This window comes from Puntigrus tetrazona, chromosome 7 (assembly GCF_018831695.1).
Source record: "Puntigrus tetrazona isolate hp1 chromosome 7, ASM1883169v1, whole genome shotgun sequence".
Taxonomy (NCBI): domain Eukaryota; kingdom Metazoa; phylum Chordata; class Actinopteri; order Cypriniformes; family Cyprinidae; genus Puntigrus; species Puntigrus tetrazona.
In genome coordinates this window covers 4,385,601-4,405,145 of record NC_056705.1, presented here as the reverse complement: position 1 = coordinate 4,405,145, position 19,545 = coordinate 4,385,601, and the positions used below count along the sequence as shown (strand labels likewise).

General features: G+C 37.7%; 2 protein-coding genes across 2 annotated transcripts; both read left to right on the top strand.

Annotated features, from left to right (window-relative positions):
- The first annotated feature begins 57 nt into the window (after positions 1 to 57).
- Positions 58 to 6,876, top strand: LOC122349212 (cell wall protein DAN4-like). Its single transcript, XM_043245178.1, has 10 exons — positions 58 to 598; positions 1,325 to 1,386; positions 1,722 to 1,837; positions 2,751 to 3,193; positions 3,288 to 3,352; positions 4,588 to 4,769; positions 4,856 to 4,968; positions 5,057 to 5,121; positions 5,230 to 5,408; positions 5,679 to 6,876. The coding sequence occupies exons 3-10, from the start codon at positions 1,744 to 1,746 to the stop codon at positions 5,768 to 5,770; spliced, it is 1,233 nt and encodes a 410-aa protein (XP_043101113.1). The 5' UTR covers positions 58 to 598; positions 1,325 to 1,386; positions 1,722 to 1,743; the 3' UTR covers positions 5,771 to 6,876.
- A 2,270-nt stretch (positions 6,877 to 9,146) lies between these two features.
- LOC122349112 (hepatitis A virus cellular receptor 1-like) lies at positions 9,147 to 18,608 on the top strand. Its single transcript, XM_043245040.1, has 4 exons — positions 9,147 to 9,315; positions 17,408 to 17,939; positions 18,309 to 18,401; positions 18,572 to 18,608. Exons 1-4 carry the CDS (start codon positions 9,147 to 9,149, stop codon positions 18,606 to 18,608), a joined length of 831 nt encoding a protein of 276 aa, XP_043100975.1.
- The last annotated feature ends 937 nt before the right edge of the window (positions 18,609 to 19,545 follow it).

Sequence of the window (19,545 nt, the reverse complement as noted above, 5' to 3'; positions counted from 1 at the left end):
CCGCATACAACAGTTCAGCCTGGAACCACAACACAGGCTCCTACGATTATAAACCGTAGAGACAACAACAACACCGCATACAACAGTTCAGCCTGGAACCACAACACAGGCTCCTACGATTACAACCGTAGAGACAACAACAACACCGCATACAACAGTTCAGCCTGGAACCACAACACAGGCTCCTACGATTACAACCGTAGAGACAACAACAACCCTGCATACAACAGTTCAGCCTGGAACCACAACACAGGCTCCTACGATTACAACCGTACAGACAACAACAACACCGCATATAACAGTTCAGCCTGGAACCACAACACAGGCTCCAACGATTACAACCGTACAGACAACAACAACCCCGCATACAACAGTTCAGCCTGGAACCACAACACAGGCTCCAACGATTACAACCGTACAGACAACAACAACCCCGCATACAACAGTTCAGCCTGGAACCACAACACAGGCTCCAACAAGCCCAAACACAATTTATACAGTTTTTGCTAGTTTTTCCAGCAGTGAAGACTTTGTAGTCGATCTGTCAAATCCAGCATCAGAAGCATATAAATACAGAGAAAATAAAGTCAAATATACGGTATGTTGTGTGGCAGAAACGTAACGCAGCTAAATAGGAACAAACTATTTAAATTTAAATTCTGAATTTAAATTTATTCTATATTTCATTTTGAACTTTAATGTAGGTATTAGTGCAAACTAACTACACAATCTATAGACAGCAGTGCACAAAATCTTTTACTTTAATGTGCTGCCATTTTAAACAATCAGATTTATTTATATACAGGGCTCAAAATGAGGGGGGATTTTAGTTAGGGATACTTTAGTTGTGAAAAATAGCCCAAGTAAACTAAAGGAATAGTTCATCCAAAAATGAAAATTCTGTCATAATTTTCTCATGAATTTCTTTGTTCTGCTGAACATAAAGGAAGATATTTTGAAGAAAGTTTGTAACCGGGCTGTTTTGGGTCACCACTGACTCATTTTCCTACTATGGGGTTCAGTGGTGACGCAAAACAGCTTGGTTACAATTTTCTTTCATTAGAGCAAAGAAATTCATACAGAGTTGGAACTACTTGGAGTGAATAAATGATGAAAGAATCTTTCTGGGTCAACTATTCCTTAAGGCAAACAGCTAAACAAGAGCTAAAGAAAAGACTTTTGCAATTAATTTTGTTGCACAGTAAAATTTGTAAACAGTTGGAACAGTAACTTTATATCATGTGAAACCAAACAAATGACTATCAAATGTCTTCTATATTGATCATTGATAATTAAATACTCAACCTGACATTGTTTTCCACAGTTGGAACCATTATTTAGAAAGGCTTTCGTTTCCTTCAAAGGACTCACAGTTATTCAGTTCCGGTGAGTATTTCTTTTCTTTAAATAAGGATACAATTCATTTTCCGAAAACAAAAGTCTTCAGTTTCTATTTTATTCTCAATTGAAATCACATGTAGAGACAGGAAAAAAAGAATTGTTGTTTTCTACTAGTTTACGATTCCTAAATATAAATATCATCTTAAAACATTTTTTTTCTTTGTAAATCATAATACACAGCATCTGGAAAGACAAACCAAAAATAGCAGCATAAACACTGCTTTTCCAAATGTGCTATATGGGATTTTTGTATTAAGTCTTTCATTAAAAAAAAAACAAAACATGACACTGACTTTTTATCTTCTCTTTCCCTTCTGTAGTCCGGGGTCGATCATCACTGAAATGAATGTGACATTTGGAATCTTACCCAGTGATGCAGAGATAGTAAACACTATTATAGAAGCTAATGTCACTCTTAATATCACCAGTGTAACACGTAAGTCAAACAAGCAACATCCTGAGTACAACATCATTCAAAACGGTTTAGCATGTTTTCTTTATTGTTCTGTATTGTTATTAAAGGAATAATTCACCCAAAAATTAAAATTCCAGCATATTTTAGCCATCCCCAAGCCACTCTAGGTGTATATGGCTTTGTGCTTTCAGACATACGCAGTCTGAGTTGTATCCTGTCTCTTCCCAGCTTGGTAATGCTGCTGGATGGTGGCCATGACTTCGACGTTCTGTAAATCGTATCCGCAAGTTCTGCAATGTAAAACGAACCTATACGTCTTTGCGGGGTTATCATGTGTCCTCTGAAGCAGACTGATGGGTTTTTGTAACATAAATATTTCTAGTTGTAAAATTATAACTTAAATAACTGACTTATGGCAAAGGCTGCACACAACTTCAAGAGTGTTGAGTTCTGGCTTCTTGGCTGACTTCTGACTGCATGTATGACGTCAAAGGTCAGAGGCACATACGACCATCGCCAGAAGAGCAAGGATAAATTTAAAAAAAACTCCAACTGCGTTCGTCTGAAAGAAGTAACTCATATACTCCTATGATGGCTTGAGGGGTAGGGCTCGTCTCGTTCTCGCCAGTAAAGCCGATTCTTTGATTAGCAGTAAGCTATGCTTATCAGTGATCTACAGCTCTGTGTGTTAACTACCGCTCCATTTGAAAACAGCAGATAGAGATTTACTGCTAATCAAAGAATTGGCTTTACTGATGAGATGCGCAGGAATATACAGGAATATACAGTGCGATATATTGCCCACCCCTACTTGGGGGTGAGTCATTTTCATTTTTGGGTGAATTATTCCTTTAAACTGTAGCAGTTGAAATGTTTTTTTTTATCTAGCTGGAGTAATTGTCTCAACTGCAATTTTTTCCCCCATATTCCACAGTAAGGGAGCCCATCACCACAACTACCAAAGCCACTACAACCAGTTCCACTACAACTACAACTAAAACTAATATAACAGCAGCAGCCATCACAACTACAACTACAACAAAAGCCAATCCCAATACAACAGCAACCACCACCACAACAACTACACCTACCACAACTACAACCAAACCTAGTACAAGGACAACCAAACTTAATACTACAGCAACAACAACCACAACTACACCTACCACGACTACAACAACTACAACTAAACCTACCACAACTACAACCACACCTAGTACAACAACAACAACAACAACAACAACAACAACACCAGCACCAGCACGTCCTCTGCCAACTGTTGCCATGCAGATTGTCATTGTAGAAGTGTATGTTCCACAGCTGTCAGACCATCAAAGTCCAGAATTTAAAAGCCTAGCTACAAAAGTAGAGACTATGGTATGTTTCGAATGAATATGATCTGCTTTTACAAAAATTTTATTTTTTCTTAAAATATAAGCAAACTTTTCTAACCGACTTATTGCTTTCACAGTTTAATGAAGTCTACAAGAAAAAGTTTGGGGATCGTTTCATCAGGACCATCGTGATTTCTTTCATGTAAGTTAAGCTTTATTCCTCACATTAAACAATTCCTTTATTAATTTTCACTCAATTTGCTTTCAGTGTAAGACACTTTGTGTACATTTTCATGACTTACTTGAATGACTTACTTAAATGTGTGCATTCGACACACTATTAGCTGAAGCAACTTTGAATATAATATGTCTGATCATTTGCTTGGATATATTTATTTATATAACTACACTCACTACATTTGATAAAAGAATGAAAGTTTTGCTATTGTGACGGGGTGAAGAAAACCGGTGCTGCAGTGCTCTCTTCCCTCAGTGAGTCTCGGTGTGCCTTGTGGCTTTTTCAATCCAGTGAGGCACGTCTAGGTGCTTCTCGTTAATTTCTAGGGGGACGCTGATGGATGTTAGGGACGCTCCCCCCCTAAGCGTTGTCCTGGTCCTGGGAATAGATGAGATATTAGGGGAGAAATAGGGGGTGGGTGGGGAGTGACGTCTACAACCACAGGATCAGAGGATGTGAAGGCGGCGATCTTGATCCCTCTCCATCTTTTGATCAAGTTAATGTGGTATAACTGGTCAGTATGCCTTCGGCCAGGCTGGTGCAGATGATAAGTGACAGGGCCGATTCGTCCCATCACTGTGTATGGTCCTTGCCAGGTCGCAAGGAACTTGCAGATGGAGGTGGAATGAGAACCATTACCTTGTCTCCGGGCTGGAACTCCCGTGGTTGGGCTGCCTGGTTGTAATGCCGCTGCTGAGCTTGTTAGGCTTTGTTCCCAGACTAATGGCATGACGCAATTTATCCTCTCCCTCACGTGTTCAATGATGGTGCGGCGGGGTGCTGCCATGCTTCCTTGACGACATCCAGGAGGCCGCGGGGCTGTTGGCCAAAGAGGAGCTCGAAGGGGGTGAAGCCAGTTGAGGCCAGTTGAGGCCTGAGTCTCGGTGATGCAGTGGGTCCGTGCCTGGGGTGCAGGCTGATCGGATCACACATTGCTGGAAGCCATGCTCATCTCTCTGGCGTGCCTCGTGGCTTTTTCAAGCCAGTGCGTAACGAGCAGCAGCTGCGTCCGATCAGCCAGTGATGGGCGTGTCCAAGTGGTTCTCGTTGATTTTCAGGGCGACGCTGATAGATGAACGGGATGCTCGTCACATTATATATATATAAAAAAATACTTTCTTCCATTTCTGCATCACAACACTGAAATCTTATATATATATAGATTTAATTATAAACTTAAAACATACCTTTTCCTCCAGACCTGTTGCCAGGTCCCGGGCAGAATCAAACGTACAGGCGGAGGTTGAGTTGGTGTTTAGTGACACGTCGACTGAACCGATCCCCAGCAACAGCGACATTGTGGAGACTCTGAAAGAAGCAGCTGCTAATTCAACTGCAGGCTTCAACCTCACCATTGATGCCACTTCCATTACCGTCATTAGTAAGCTGGTTTAGATCCGACAGATTTCTAAGATTTTATGATGTTAACTTGTCTAAAATAGTTGTGCTCCATTTTCTGTTTTGTAGAATCAGTGCAGATAATTCCACTGATAATCCTCACCAACGGAACCTTTGTGCCTGGGTTTTCCAATAAAAGTTCTACTGAATATCAGAGCAGGGCTTTGATGATAAAAACAGGGGTAAGACCTGCATTCTTATGAATTTTGGGTGCATGCTTTTGCAAAAGAAAGCCAATTTTGACACTTGTTTGAAACTCTTGTTTTGCAGCTTGAACCTTTTTTCTTGGCTGATTACCCTGCATCATTCAGTTCCATATTCGTGACAAACTTCAGGTATGAATATGCTGGTTCTATTTTCACCAGCATTATTATCTATATGGCTATTGATTCAACATGACATGAAGTTTTCACGAGTGTATCTTGATTCTAAACTCTCTCCAGTGAAGTCAGCGTGAAATCAAGGAGTGTTCCCACGATCCAAAACAGCATGGATGTTGTCTTTGGAGCAAACGCTGTTCTACCCAATAGCGCCCAGATAGTGAACACTGTAGTTCGAGCAGCCAGAAACAACTCGTTACCCTTCCAGATCTTCACTTCTTCAATTATAATAAATGGAACAGGTGAGTGCACTTCAGTCTTGTACTGCTCAAATGAGTATTTTTTTTCACTTTGATTACTGCAATTATAGAGGGCTTCTGAGGGTTTTATGAAGGTGAATATATGTCTTTTTAAGATCTGCAGATGTAAGCTAGAGTAAAGAGTAACTTATTTGCATCTTGCTGTTCTGGGCTCTAGATGTGAACATGCATGTGGAGGTCAAACTTGAAGTGTTGCAGCTATTATATTACTTGAGCTTTAAGGTTTCCGTTTTTCTTCTCTTTGTAAAACAGCATATTCATCAGGTGAAGTCAGCAGCAGGATCAGTGTGTTGACCGCTTCAGTCCTGGTTGCTGTGTCGCTTCTGGTTCAACGGTTTAACTGACCATAACCAGTCATATAATCACATATTCAAAATAATGGATTCAGACGGGTCTGAACCTTGCCTTCAGCTAAGTGATGGACTCTAAATGAAGCTACTGATGCTACTTAATGAGTAGTTATGAAAGTATCATATTACGTAATCCTATTTTGAAAACGTCAAACTAGATCTAAGCTACAATGTCTTCCATACCGGCTCTGGATGTACCTGAACGTTTATTTCTTCTGTAACAAAAAAAGTAGTTATGTTGTTGTGAAAATTGTTGTTAAATGGAAAATGTATTTCCAGAAGTCTTCCATTTAGTAAGGATATGTTTTTAAAATATGCAAATACAGTACATAGGTTTTCAAAGTCTAGAATGTGCTGAAATGCTATGCTATATTCGATTCTTCTGAAAAGGGATAAAACAAGCTTCAGTCGATTTTAATTTTCATTAGATTCACTTAGATTAAACATAATTACTGTGCATATTTAAAAAAGAATCACCATCATGTGCGGACCATAAATGAAGCATTGAAAAATGATAAAGGTCTTTCTTTATGCTGGCTGACTTTGGAACAGCCTTTAATAAGAGAAAGATGAAGGACTTTAATGCTTATGTAATAAAGAAGAAGAATGACAAATAGCTATAGAATAAGACATCAGAAACATCTAGGGGGAAAATTTGTAGACAAGATTGTCTGATAACATTACATATTAACATAAAAACCTGTACAACAACATGCTTCTTAGCCATTTAGACGTATTTCATGCACTTGTATCATACCAGTATTTTATAAATTATTTATTCTAAAAACAAAATAGCTAACCAATATTTCCAACGTTAATTTAAATCTGAACTTATAGGTATTTTTGTGAAATGTATTGTTTGCTGATATTGTTCACGCTGGATGTGGTACACAATATAATAGGTAACAAGAGCAAAGTGAAGTGATCTTAGAGCACAATGAGTATATACTAGCAATGTTAGACATCAGACTGTATGTGTGTATATATATATATATGTTTCAGTTCTGTGTTTGTATATTTATCTCTTTTCTGGAACAGTGCTGAAAGCACACTGGTGACAAGCTGAATTACAACAGTGATAAATAAAACTATCCTTCTCATTTTCTGTCACCAAGATATATTTCTTCTTCTCTCTTTTCAGCTGTAAATATTTGACCATACTTGAGTTTCATATCAGAACTACACCCGTCTGTCCAGTTCCTGCATTTTCATTTAGGATTCAGTTAAATTCAAGTTCATTTGCATAGAGTTTTTCACTCTCCGTTGACAAGGCTTTACAGAAAATGTACATTGTTTCATTGTATTTAGGACAGTGACACTTTAGAGTACAGTAACTACTACCAACTAAAGAAACACTGATTAATGAATTAGTTAGTAATAGTACTTAAATGTGGTAGTTCACTATTAGCTAATCAGTAACTATTTTTTATATACCTCCCCAAGAACTACTAAGAATTAATGTATATAATTAATATGAATAATTTATAATTAATTCTAAAGTTAAGGTCGTAGTAACCCGCTAGTAATGACTCAAGTATTACCAAATACTTCAGTGGGAGTTACTAATTATTAGGATTAGTATTTTAGTGAAGATTATGATAACTCACTAGTAATGACTGAAATCTTTGTAGTTATTCAGGTGTTACTACAGCCTTCTAAAGGAATGACTGTTTTTTGGTCAGTATTCTGAAGTGAAGATTGTGATAACTCTCCAGTATTTTCTACAATTATTCTCCTGTTTGATACTGTTCAGTGATACAATCTGTGTTGTTAAAAGCGCATTATAAATAAAGTGATTACTGGCGATTACTGATTACTGGTGTCCATGCCCTACGAAATTTCAACTGAAACACAAAATTTCTTCTCGAACAAACAAAAAACACCATTTTGGTTCCAGAGTGGCCGCTGTGTGTCAAAAGCAGTGTTCAAGTCTAAAATTTTTGGCTAAAAATTGGTCTGAAATTTTATGCCAGGGTAATATAAAGAGTCTGGTGCTGAATCAGTCTTTATCAGGTGACGCCACACTCACAAGAGTCAAAGTGCATTTTGGGTATCGCCGTCATTTGTAGGATATCAAAGTCAAGGTGTTAAGAATACACTACACAGCCTTTAAAATCTTTAAAATCTGAATTGATTTTTAAAATGCTAGGCATCATACACTTACCGACACTGTATCACTTGTATATCATTGTACTCTTCTACTTTATACTGTTCAGTGCTTTGATACAACCTGTGTTGTTAAAAGCGCTATATAAATATGATTGATTGATTGATTAACTGTAAATAGTGACAAAGGAAAAAAAAAGAAAAAGAGAAGTTATTCCAAATGCCACAGAACCACGAGGAAATGTGTGCTTTGTTGCTAGGACATGAATGAAAACAAGTGTGTTGAAGCCAAACAGTCAGAGTCTGTGACGATAACCAACTTTCTGTGGAATCTGTCAGCTTTAATCTGCAGACCAGCTCTGACTTTTCTCAGCTAGCATCTGAAATCGGGGCAAAAACCGTGTGGTGTATTTAGTTAGAGAATTTGCTTCCAAATACGTTCCTATTTGCAATAGTAAATTACATGACATAACAAAAACACTTAACACAAAAATGTTTTAGGTCTCGCACATGCTGCTTTCCACATGTTGTCACAGATCTGTCAGGTTCTGCCATCAGATTTCCCTCACTAGAGTTCTGACTAGATACTCTATATAAACACACACACCACAGTTTACTCAGTGTCTGGGCTTGCATGTACAAAGTGGACTCTCTCTTCCATGCTCATCCGTGCAGATAAACCTTTTGTTGTTGTTTTGCCTACTTCCAGTTCAAATGGGGCGTCGAGGTGAGTCAATGGTGAAAAGATGAATCTTTTATGTGGAGCACTGGCTTGAAGTGTGATCCAGTGACAAAAGCCGATTTCTCCTGATCCCTATGGACATCCAAGGCTGCCTCCCCAGAATCACAGGGAAGAGGAACGTCATGGTTTTAGCGAAGATTAAATCTACAGGGTCTTGCTCGGGTGTACCGATTGAGAGTTTGAGTGTCTGCAACGTTGAGGCACTTCTACGAGTCCTCATCAAATTGTTGATACGGATAGTAAGCTCCATCCTTTTCCAAGGTTTTTTGAGGGTCTGGGCTCCATCCAGTTTGTGCTGGAAGAGTATGGAAGGTATAATTGGCGGCAGTTTTACCTTGCCGCAGAGAAGGCAGCTGTTCTCCGGGTTCTCTCCCTTAGGACTCACCTTGGGGTTGATGTGAGTGGGAGGTGGAGCTGTTGTAGCCACGTTGGTGGTTGGTGGCATGGTTCGAACCAGCTCCTCAGTCAGCGTGGTTAGCTTTAGCAGTTGCTGCTGAGGAGTAGCGAGCATGACGGATCGAGATGATACGTCGGAAGCCAGATGATATAGAGCTGCTAGATCCTGTTGTGCCGAGGTCTTCTGTAACGAAGAGTCGGAGACGGTTGGATCCATTTGCTAGCTCTTCAATGAGAATAGTCAGGCAGGAGATCAACAACAGAGATGGTCAAGGTTGTGAAAAACAGGCAAAGGGTCAGAAGGCAGGCATCAAACAATCAGAGAAATGGTAAACATTTCAAGATCAACACAGGAAACCAATAGAAATGTATGAATGCTCAGAATTACCAGCCAGGGTAAGGATAAGACTTCACAATGGGATCAAGTATGAGCACTGTTTATAAAGGAGGTTAATGGGTTACACTTGGGCAGGTAATTAGGTATGGGGCATGATGGGAAATGTAGTTTGAGACAGGTAGTACTCCAGTTCCCGCCGTTGGCCATCGGAGAGAGCCACAAAGGTGCAGTTCATGACAATTAGAAACTATACAGGTTTGGAAAGACAATCAGTACACTATAATAGCAGTCTACAACATGAAATTGTTTTATAGGTTTCATTTGGAACAAGAACAAAACATCCCATTATCGCTTGCTTTCAATGGCAGTATTTCATAAGACTGCATGTTTCGGGAGGAATGCAGTGTTGTTTGGTATATCCAGTTTGGTTAAAGATGGAATGCATTAAAAATGCACTAGCATCATATGCGGTTTGTCATGTGACACAAAACAGAGCTAATAAAAACGTAAAGATTGGAGCACAGCAGTTCTCTTTTATCAAGGGACTTAACAGCTTCACCTGTGTGTAAGACTCAGGTGCAAAATGGATTGGGTGAGCATTACTATACCAGTACTTTCTGATTTATAATCTTTTTTCTTCATTTGTAATCATTTAACTTGAATGAATTTAATAATTAATTTCTTTACAATTAACTGAACTAAAATGAGCTGAATAATGACCACTGTCTTCCATAAAACTGCTTTGGGAATGGAATTTTAAAATATTTCATAATTTTAACTAACATTCAAATGTTTGATATTAGATATAAGAAATTAATAAAATCTTTTAGTAAAAATTAATTCTATTTTTTTTTTTTAAATCTGCATTTTATCTGAGCTAAATGTTAGATTGTGCAGTGTTTTTTGTTCTTACAGTCGTTGCACAATATCTTACACACAGCACAATCCTGATTTTGTGAGCTGTATGTGAGGCAGTGTTACACCGGGTTCAATCTTGCTCCATTTGCAGGGAATGTGAGGCACAGAATCAGCACAGACTTAGACATTAGTCCGCTTTACTGATCCGTGGCTGTTTACAAACACAACATCTGTCCATTATTTAGATTTCAAATCCAAACATTGTAACTGAAATTGCTTTTTGAGCATTATGATCCTTTTTTCCCCCCAGTATGGCAATATAATGCTTATTTTTGCATTTACTTCTGATTTATATGTTAAGTTTCTCAAGCAAGTGGCCAAACATTTAAACTACGTTTCTTAAGTTATCAAAAACATCAAATTAAAACCATTGACAGGAACAGTCAGTTCTACTGTCTCTTAAATATTTATTAGCAAATAAAGAACTCTTTCTGTGCTATGCATTCTTTTCTATTTTTTTTCCACAGTACAGTAATAAAATCCTTCGTAGATGTGCTTAAAAGCGACACGTTGTTACATGCTTGTTATTTTGCATTTACCTCTAAATTTATATATGAATTATCTAAAGCAGCAAAACATTTAAATCACTTTTCTTTTTATCACAAACATAAATTAAAACTCGCCACTTACCGAAACAGTCAGTTCTACTGCATTTTTATTTGCATTGAAATCTTTGGTAACACTTTATTTCTAATCCTTACACTTCCTACCATTCTATTAATACTGTACTAACAAGTTAGTTGACATGTAAGTGTAAAGTTACTCATAGGGACCATTGAAATGAAGTGAAACCAAATCTTTATTACAAGCAATCCTGTGGTTCATTAAAAACTTGTTTTTCTACCTTCACAAGTGCCATTTAAGTGCTTTCTTTCAAACTTAGCCAAAAAAAACAAACAAAAAAAACCCCATATGTGTTGACTGTCAGTAAATATTTACAGCAAACAATGAGCCAGAGCAGCTCGCTTACAGTGCAGACTGCGTTTTGATTTGAAGCTATCTGCGCAATTTAAGAGACAAAGAGAGAGTGCTGTGATTTACTTGCACTGTTTGTGAAATTATGTTCATAGAAAATCTTCATTACCAGAAATCTTCATTATTTCAATATAAAATGCTTTTGTACTGGACTGTTTAAGTGCCTAAAACACAACTGAATACAATAAATTTTTTACTTAGCTTGGTTCTAGTACTCCGATATTGTATACTCTGGCGATCATAGAGGGGACGTGTTCGGTTAGTCGAATAAAAGGAAAATTCTGTCATCATTTACTCACCCTCAAGTATGGATTTATTTTTTTCTGCTGAACGCAAAGGAAAATATTTTGAAGAAAGCCAATGGTGACCGAAAAACAGCCCGGTTACAAACCTCTGTTGAAGCTCTGATGTTCACAGGGAGACTGTTCCATTGATTTGGGGCGACTACTGAAAAGGCTTGATCACCTTTATTTTTTGCAACATGAGCGAGGAACAGATAGCGATGACTATGCTATGCGATGAATATGCTTTGAAAAGATTACAGATATAAGCTGGTGCAATGCCTTCTATGCAATAAGAAGGTTCTTAAAATCAACTCAGAATTTTATAAAGAAGCCAGTGCAATGAAGCAAGGACAGGGGAAATGCCAAACATTCTGGCAGCAGCATTTTGAACCATTTGTAATCAAGGAAGTGTAGATTGAGGTAGGTCGATGTATAATTACAATAGTTCAACTGAGAAGAGATTACTGCCTGAATCACGATTTCAAGGTCCATGTTTAAAAGGAAGTCTTTTAACTTCCTGATATGAGAAAAAAAGAGGGTCAAAAATGACTATAATTATGTAAGTTTTTGCTTAGAATACTTAGCTTTGTTTTAATTGAGTTGTTTGTAGCAGGACTTATTAGAAGCACTTCAGTTTGGTTTTCATTAATTTCAAAGAATTTGTTATCGTTATCGTTTGATTCTTCAAGGCATTGGAAAAGATGAGCTAATGAGGAGTCATTTCCTGATTTGATTGGAAAATATAGTTTTAGGTCAACTATGTAACAATTATATTTTATGTTATGTTTCCATAGTATTACACCCAAGGGGAGTATATGAAGGGAAAATAGAAGAGGACCAAGAATTGATCCCTGCAGAACAGCACAGTGGATAGGGGCAGGGGGAGAGTTAAATGACCCAATATTTACAGAGAAAGAAAATACACATTCTAAGACTAAACCCTGAACCCAGACAATGCACTTGAGTCGCATTAGGAGACTATCATTGTAAACCGTATCAAATACAGCACATAGCACATAGATCTATCGGTATCAAAAGAGCAGACAACCCGAGTCGATAGACAATAGAACGTCATTTTTAGCCTTCATCAATGCTGACTGAGTGCTATGCAGTGAATATTAAGAGAATATTAAAAGTATACAAATACTAACTGTAAGAGTGCTACATTTTCCAAAACCTTTGAGACAAACAAGAGTTTTGAAATTGGGTGATAATTATTGTGCGCAGTGGGGTCGAGTTGAGGACCTTTCAAAAGGGGGCTGTACAATAGCTATTTTTAATACTTTTTGGAAATAGTAATTGAATTGACGACACTGGTTGAAAGAATTAGTTAGTAAAGGGATTAGATGAATGAACCAGAGGAGAGTGTGCTATGTGAGAAGCAGAAAAATGTGATCTATGTGATCTTTCTGTACAAAAAAATCTGAAATCTTTGTTCACATCTCAGCATCAGAAGCTGTGCAAGTAATTGGATTTCTAACAGATTGCATGGTTTTGATCTATTTGCATTCTTTGCGATCAGGTTTGAGAAGTATCTGTTTCTCCCTAACCGCATTTTCAAAAGGGGATAAACTGCTTCTTATAATTTGTAAGGAGACCTGTAGCTCATCCTTTTTCCATGTGCGTTCAGCTCTCCAGCAGTCTTGTCTAAGAGTGCGGGTGGATGCATTTAAAGGTTGGGGATTATAATTAACCTTACACTTCTTATGCTTTAGAGGGACAACTGAATCAAGGCAGTATAACAGGCAAAATTAAACATTTCAACCAATTCTTCAGTATTCGTACACGATATCAATCAATCAATAATTTTTATTTATATAGCTCTTTTAACAACACAGGTTGCATCAAAGCACTGTACAGTACAAAGTAGAAGAATACAATGATGTATAATGAACAGAGTGATTTGTTATTAAATGCAGAGACGGTCTCTGTAATCAATTCAATGATAATCACTAGAAGTTAAGTGTCCCCAACAAAGAAGACAGAGGGGACAGCGGCAAGGATAGAAAGGGTATATTAGAATTTGTAAATCCCCAAGATTTATTTTCAGGAAAGGCACAAGAGTAGTATGCAGGTCGTGAAAGGATGGGCTGGGCACAAGAAATGGCTGGTTCAAACACCACAGAGTATCAGAAATACCAGGATCCAATATTTTACTGACAAGTACAGAGAAGCCATGGGTCAAAACAAGATCCAATGTATGGCCTCCATTATGATTTGGTTTGTAAAAAGTACAGTCCGTAGGGAATTGCTTGCCAAGAGATGAACTGTTGCCATTATTTAACCATGTGTCTGTCACAATTAAGAAGTCCTGTAAAAGAAAAGCTTTATTATAATTAAAATTATTTTGCTGCAAGTCTATCTTTGTAATTACATTTTTCTTAAAAGTGATCTGCATTCCATGTGTGTATTTTGCACTGCACTTGGTGAAAGTCAAACATAGCATATATGACATCACAAATCAGTTTGAAAAATACTGAGTTGAATTTATTGACTAGGGTTGACAGGTTCAGAAAATGAAAATGTGGGACAATTATTACACATGCATGCATATACATATATGAAAATGTGTATTTACTGCGTTAGGGTTCCCGTGACTGGATGATGAAGGGTATTGGTGATCATGTCTATTCTATCAGTCAGTAGTTAGTGTTAGGACGCGGGACAAGAGAGGTCATGTACTGGACACATAAAGCAAGCTCAAAATACAGGACATCCCAGCTAACACGTGGACTCCTTTTGTGTTGTTGTTTTTGTCATGTGCCATGTGCTCTGTGTGACCTACTCTAGTTAATTGTCTTAGCGTCTTCATCTGTATCTCATTTAGATTTGTCTATGTTATTGTGGTCTAGCTTGTCTGCCTGTTTGCCTGCCTGCCTACCTGCCCGAGGTATATTCGTCGAGTGCTCCTTCACGCTAAACCACTCCGTGACAGTAATACAGGATGCTTGGAAACTCTATTTCTGACATGGAATTCATATAGAAATTTTTTAATATATGTAGATATATACATCAATTGTGGACTAGTACAAATTCTTCAGAGCATGCAGCTTCACTTAAAGATTGCGGGTTGAATAATATTCAGTTCATTTTTTTTTTTTACTCATTAAAACCAAATACATTTATAAGTGTAGATCAAAGGCACGAGCATGAGCCATCGTCTCTGACAGCAGCAGCAACAAGCAACCCGGCATGATTTCAAAAACACATTTTAGAGCCCTTTAACAGAAGCGAACAAAATTAATACTAATAGGAAAACTCAACTAGATTTGTTCACTGAAACGACAGAGGCTAATGCACTAATACGATTTATATCTGAATCCATGTGATTTTTTTTTTCCTGATTACAAGGCCGTGGGCCAAATCTGATCTATGTCACTTGGACGAAATTGGGTCACTTGAACTACGCTGTATAAATGTAGCCTAACAGCCATAGCCCTGCAGAGTTTAGATAATCTAGTCATTAAGGCTTGTATGTTGGGGCAGGGTTTGAACTAAACTCTGCAGGGCTGTAGTTTGACTCCCCTGCTCTAATTGAGCACTTGACCGCTCAATCTGACACAGCCGCCTTTTCTACTTGGGCATCGGCTACTACAATTTCTTCCTTTGCATCCCAGCCCTGGCACTGGATCTGCTCTTTTCGGCACAAGAGAGTTTTGCTACAGGAATATTGTGAAATGAGTATCACAAGTCAAAATGCTAGGATTTGAAGTTGTATTGCCAGATCTGTGAAGTTGCAATTGTCGACTTGAGGTTATAGAGCAAAGTTCAAGAGTAAATATGTCATAAGCATTTCAACTTTATCTACCTCTAGAGTATTGGTCTCAAACTCAATTCCTGGAGGGCCATAGCATTTACATTTATATATTTAGCAGACACTTTTTATCCAAAGTGACTTACAACTGAAGAATATAGTTACATAAATGTATCTAAAAGCTATGCTACAAATCATCACAGTGCTGTTTAGTTGTCAGCGACTAAACATTTGCTTAGAGTTCACACTGCTCTTTCGCTAGGCAGAGGTAATAATGATTTAGGCAGTGAGGTTAAAATGAGTCCCGCTGTACCACTTTTGGTACATTTAAGAATTGTCATGCGCAAAAAAAAATAGCAGTGCATATGAGTAATCAAGTTGTTTTTGTCTTTTACAAAAGGCATTTTTTCTTTTACATTTGTTTAACCAAACAAAAAATTAAGAATAAAAAACATGAAACTTCTGGTCTTGAACAGTCATTGACCATGCATCACTTTGGGACCACTCCCTCTGCTTTACCTTGTCATTTCAACCCTGTGGCTATATCAGGCTCCTCCTCTCTGGCTTCACCTTCGGACTTAATCTCTCTACGGTCACCTGATCTATCAGCTATAATAAATAATGAAAGATGAAATTGGTCTCCGCCTAAACCACTAAAGTAGTTTTGCTTCTTTGATACACCTGGGCGCTTCCACTTGAGAAGATCAAATGGCAAATTTGAAAATATTAGCTTTAGTACATGCAGCTGGAAATAATATAATGATATTAAAATCAGCTGTTGGGACAGAAGGAATTCTCCTAGTTATTCTGATGGTTAGTCAGGGCCTGGGTTCATGTTTTAAATGTGACTCTGCATGCATAAAATATTTGTTATAAAGCACATTTAAGCATCTAAAACCACGTGCTTAAACCTTTTTTTCGTAAACAACAACAACAACAAAAGAACAGGAGAGAACAAAACAAAAAAACCTAAACCTTTCTAAAAGGATCTTAAAAATTTGAATGATATTTAAATTCTTCCCTTATCATTTGTCATAACTACTTTGATTTTCATTAATCTGGAGTATGCAAAAAGGACAAATCATCTTTCATGCCCAGGAAAAAAAAATTGAAAATGAAACTAAAAATCTGGAAAGAGGCAGTTATCACTTGATATTATAAAACAGATGTGATTACACGTAAACATGCATATTTGCTAATTGTAAGTATTTTATGTTTATAGGTGGTGTATTTTACAGCTACCAAGATGTGTAGAAAATCACTCATAATTGCAGTTTTCACATTAGGTCTGTAAGTTACTGGCCATCTAAATTATTTATTTACTTATACTTATACTTATATACATGGGATAATTGGTTTGAAATGGGTCTGTACTTTGTTTTTTTTAACACAGTGTTTAGTAGTGCATCAGCTGATTCAACAAACTCACCTACAACTACAACTGTTGCATCATACTCAGCTGCACAAACAACAGACCTTTGCTTACAACTGAAACAACAGCAAATACAATACTGCTCAGCAACAACTCAAACGAGCACAGCTACATCTACAACTGAACAATCCACTACACCTGAAAAAAGCACCACAAAAGAAACAGCAACAACATCGCTATCTACAACAAGTACAGTTCAATCAACTGAGGTTAGAACAAACTCACCTACAACTACAACATTGTTTAAAACTACAACCCCTCCTTCAAAAACAACACAACTAACATCTGCAACAGAACCAACAACCACAACTGTTTTAACATCTACAACAGAACCAAAAACCACAACTATTTTCACATCTACAGCTAAACCAATAACCACAACTAGTTTAACATCTACAGCTAAACCAACAACCACAACTGTTTTAACATCTACAGCTAAACCAACAACCACAACTGTTTCAACATCTACAGATAAACCAACAAACACAACTGTTTTAACTTATACAACCGAAACAACAACCACAACTGGTTTAACATCTACAGCTAAACCAACAACCACAACTGTTTCAACATCTACAGCTAAACCAACAACCACAACTGTTTTAACATCTACTCCTAAACCAACAACCACAATTGTTTTAACTTCTACAACAGAACCAACAACCACAACTGGTTTAACATCCACAGGTAAACCAACAACCACAACTGTTTCAACATCTACTCCTAAACCAACAACCACAACTGTTTTAACTTCTACAACAGAACCAACAACCACAACTGGTTTAACATCTACAGCTAAACCAACAACCACAACTGTTTCAATATCTACAGCTAAACCAACAACCACAACTGGTTCAACATCCACAGCTAAACCAACAACCACAACTGGTTTAACATCTACAATAGAACCAACAACCACAACTGTTTCAACATCTACAGCTAAACCAACAACCATAACTGGTTTCACATCTACAACCGAAACAACAACCACAACTGTTTCAACATCTACAGCTGGTTTAACATCTACAGCTAAACCAACATCCACAACTGTTTCAACATCCACAACTGTTTCAACATCTACAACAGAACCAATATCCACAGGTGTTACAACATCTACTCCTAAACCAACAACCACAACTGTTTTAACTTCTACAACAGAACCAACAACCACAACTGTTTTTACATCTACTCCTAAACCAACAACCACAACTGTTTCAACATCTACAGCTAAACCAACAACCACAACTGGTTTAACATCTACAACAGAACCAACAACCTCAACTGTTTCAACATCTACAGCTAAACCAACAACCACAACTGGTTTAACATCTACAGCTAAACCAACAACCATAACAACAACCACAACTGTTTCAACATCTACAGCTAAACCAACAACTACAGCTGTTTTAACATCTACAACAGAACCAACAACCTCAACTCTTTTAACATCTACAGCTATAACAACCACACCTGTTTTAACATCTACAACCGAAACAACAACCACAACTGTTTCAACATCTACAGCTAAACCAACAACCACAACTGTTTCAACATCTACAACAGAACCAACAACCGTGACCCTTTCAACATCTACAGCTAAACCAACAACTACAGCTGTTTTAACATCTACAACAGAACCAACAACCACAACTGTTTTAACTTCTACAACAGAACCAACAACCTCAACTGTTTCAACATCTACAGCTAAACCAACAACAACAATTGTTTCCACATCTACAGCTAAACCAACAACCACAACTGTTTTAACTTCTACAACAGAACCAACAACCACAACTGTTTCAACATCTACAGTTAAACCACCAACCACAACTGGTTTAACATCTACAACAGAACCAACAACCACACCTGTTTTAACTTCGACAGCTGAATCAACAACCACAACTGTTTCCACATCTACAGCTAAACCAACAACCACAACTGTTTCAACATCTACAGTTAAACCACCAACCACAACTGGTTTAACATCTACAACAGAACCAACAACCACACCTGTTTTAACTTCGACAGCTGAATCAACAACCACAACTGTTTCCACATCTACAGCTAAACCAACAACCACAACTGTTTTAACTTCTACAACAGAACCAACAACCACAACTGTTTCAACATCTACAGTTAAACCACCAACCACAACTGTTTTAACATCTACAACAGAACCACCAACCACACCTGTTTTAACTTCGACAGCTAAACCAACAACTACAGCTGTTTTAACATCTACAACAGAACCAACAACCTCAACTCTTTTAACATCTACAGCTATAACAACCACACCTGTTTTAACATCTACAACCGAAACAACAACCACAACTGTTTCAACATCTACAGCTAAACCAACAACCACAACTGTTTCAACAACTACAGCTAAACCAACAACCACAACTGTTTTAACTTCTACAACAGAACCACCAACCACAACTGTTTCAACATCTACAGTTAAACCACCAACCACAACTGGTTTAACATCTACAACAGAACCAACAACCACACCTGTTTTAACTTCGACAGCTGAATCAACAACCACAACTGTTTTAACATCTACAACACAACCACCAACCACAACTGTTTCAACATCTACAGCTAAACCAACAACTACAGCTGTTTTAACATCTACAACAGAACCAACAACCTCAACTCTTTTAACATCTACAGCTATAACAACCACACCTGTTTTAACATCTACAACCGAAACAACAACCACAACTGTTTCAACATCTACAGCTAAACCAACAACAACAATTGTTTCCACATCTACAGCTAAACCAACAACCACAACTGTTTTAACTTCTACAACAGAACCAACA

Bases quoted from the DNA above. Each gene is read 5' to 3' on its own strand.
- LOC122349112 (XM_043245040.1), top strand. From the start codon at position 9,147: ATGATACGTCGGAAGCCAGATGATATAGAGCTGCTAGATCCTGTTGTG. The intron at 9,316-17,407 runs GTCAGAAGGCAG...TAACATCCACAG, and splicing joins TTGTGAAAAACAGGCAAAGG to GTAAACCAACAACCACAACT. The intron at 17,940-18,308 runs ATCTACAGCTAA...GACCCTTTCAAC, and splicing joins ACAACCACAACTGTTTCAAC to ATCTACAGCTAAACCAACAA.
- LOC122349212 (XM_043245178.1), top strand. From the start codon at position 1,744: ATGAATGTGACATTTGGAATCTTACCCAGTGATGCAGAGATAGTAAAC. The intron at 1,838-2,750 runs GTAAGTCAAACA...CATATTCCACAG, and splicing joins TAATATCACCAGTGTAACAC to TAAGGGAGCCCATCACCACA. The intron at 3,194-3,287 runs GTATGTTTCGAA...TTGCTTTCACAG, and splicing joins CTACAAAAGTAGAGACTATG to TTTAATGAAGTCTACAAGAA.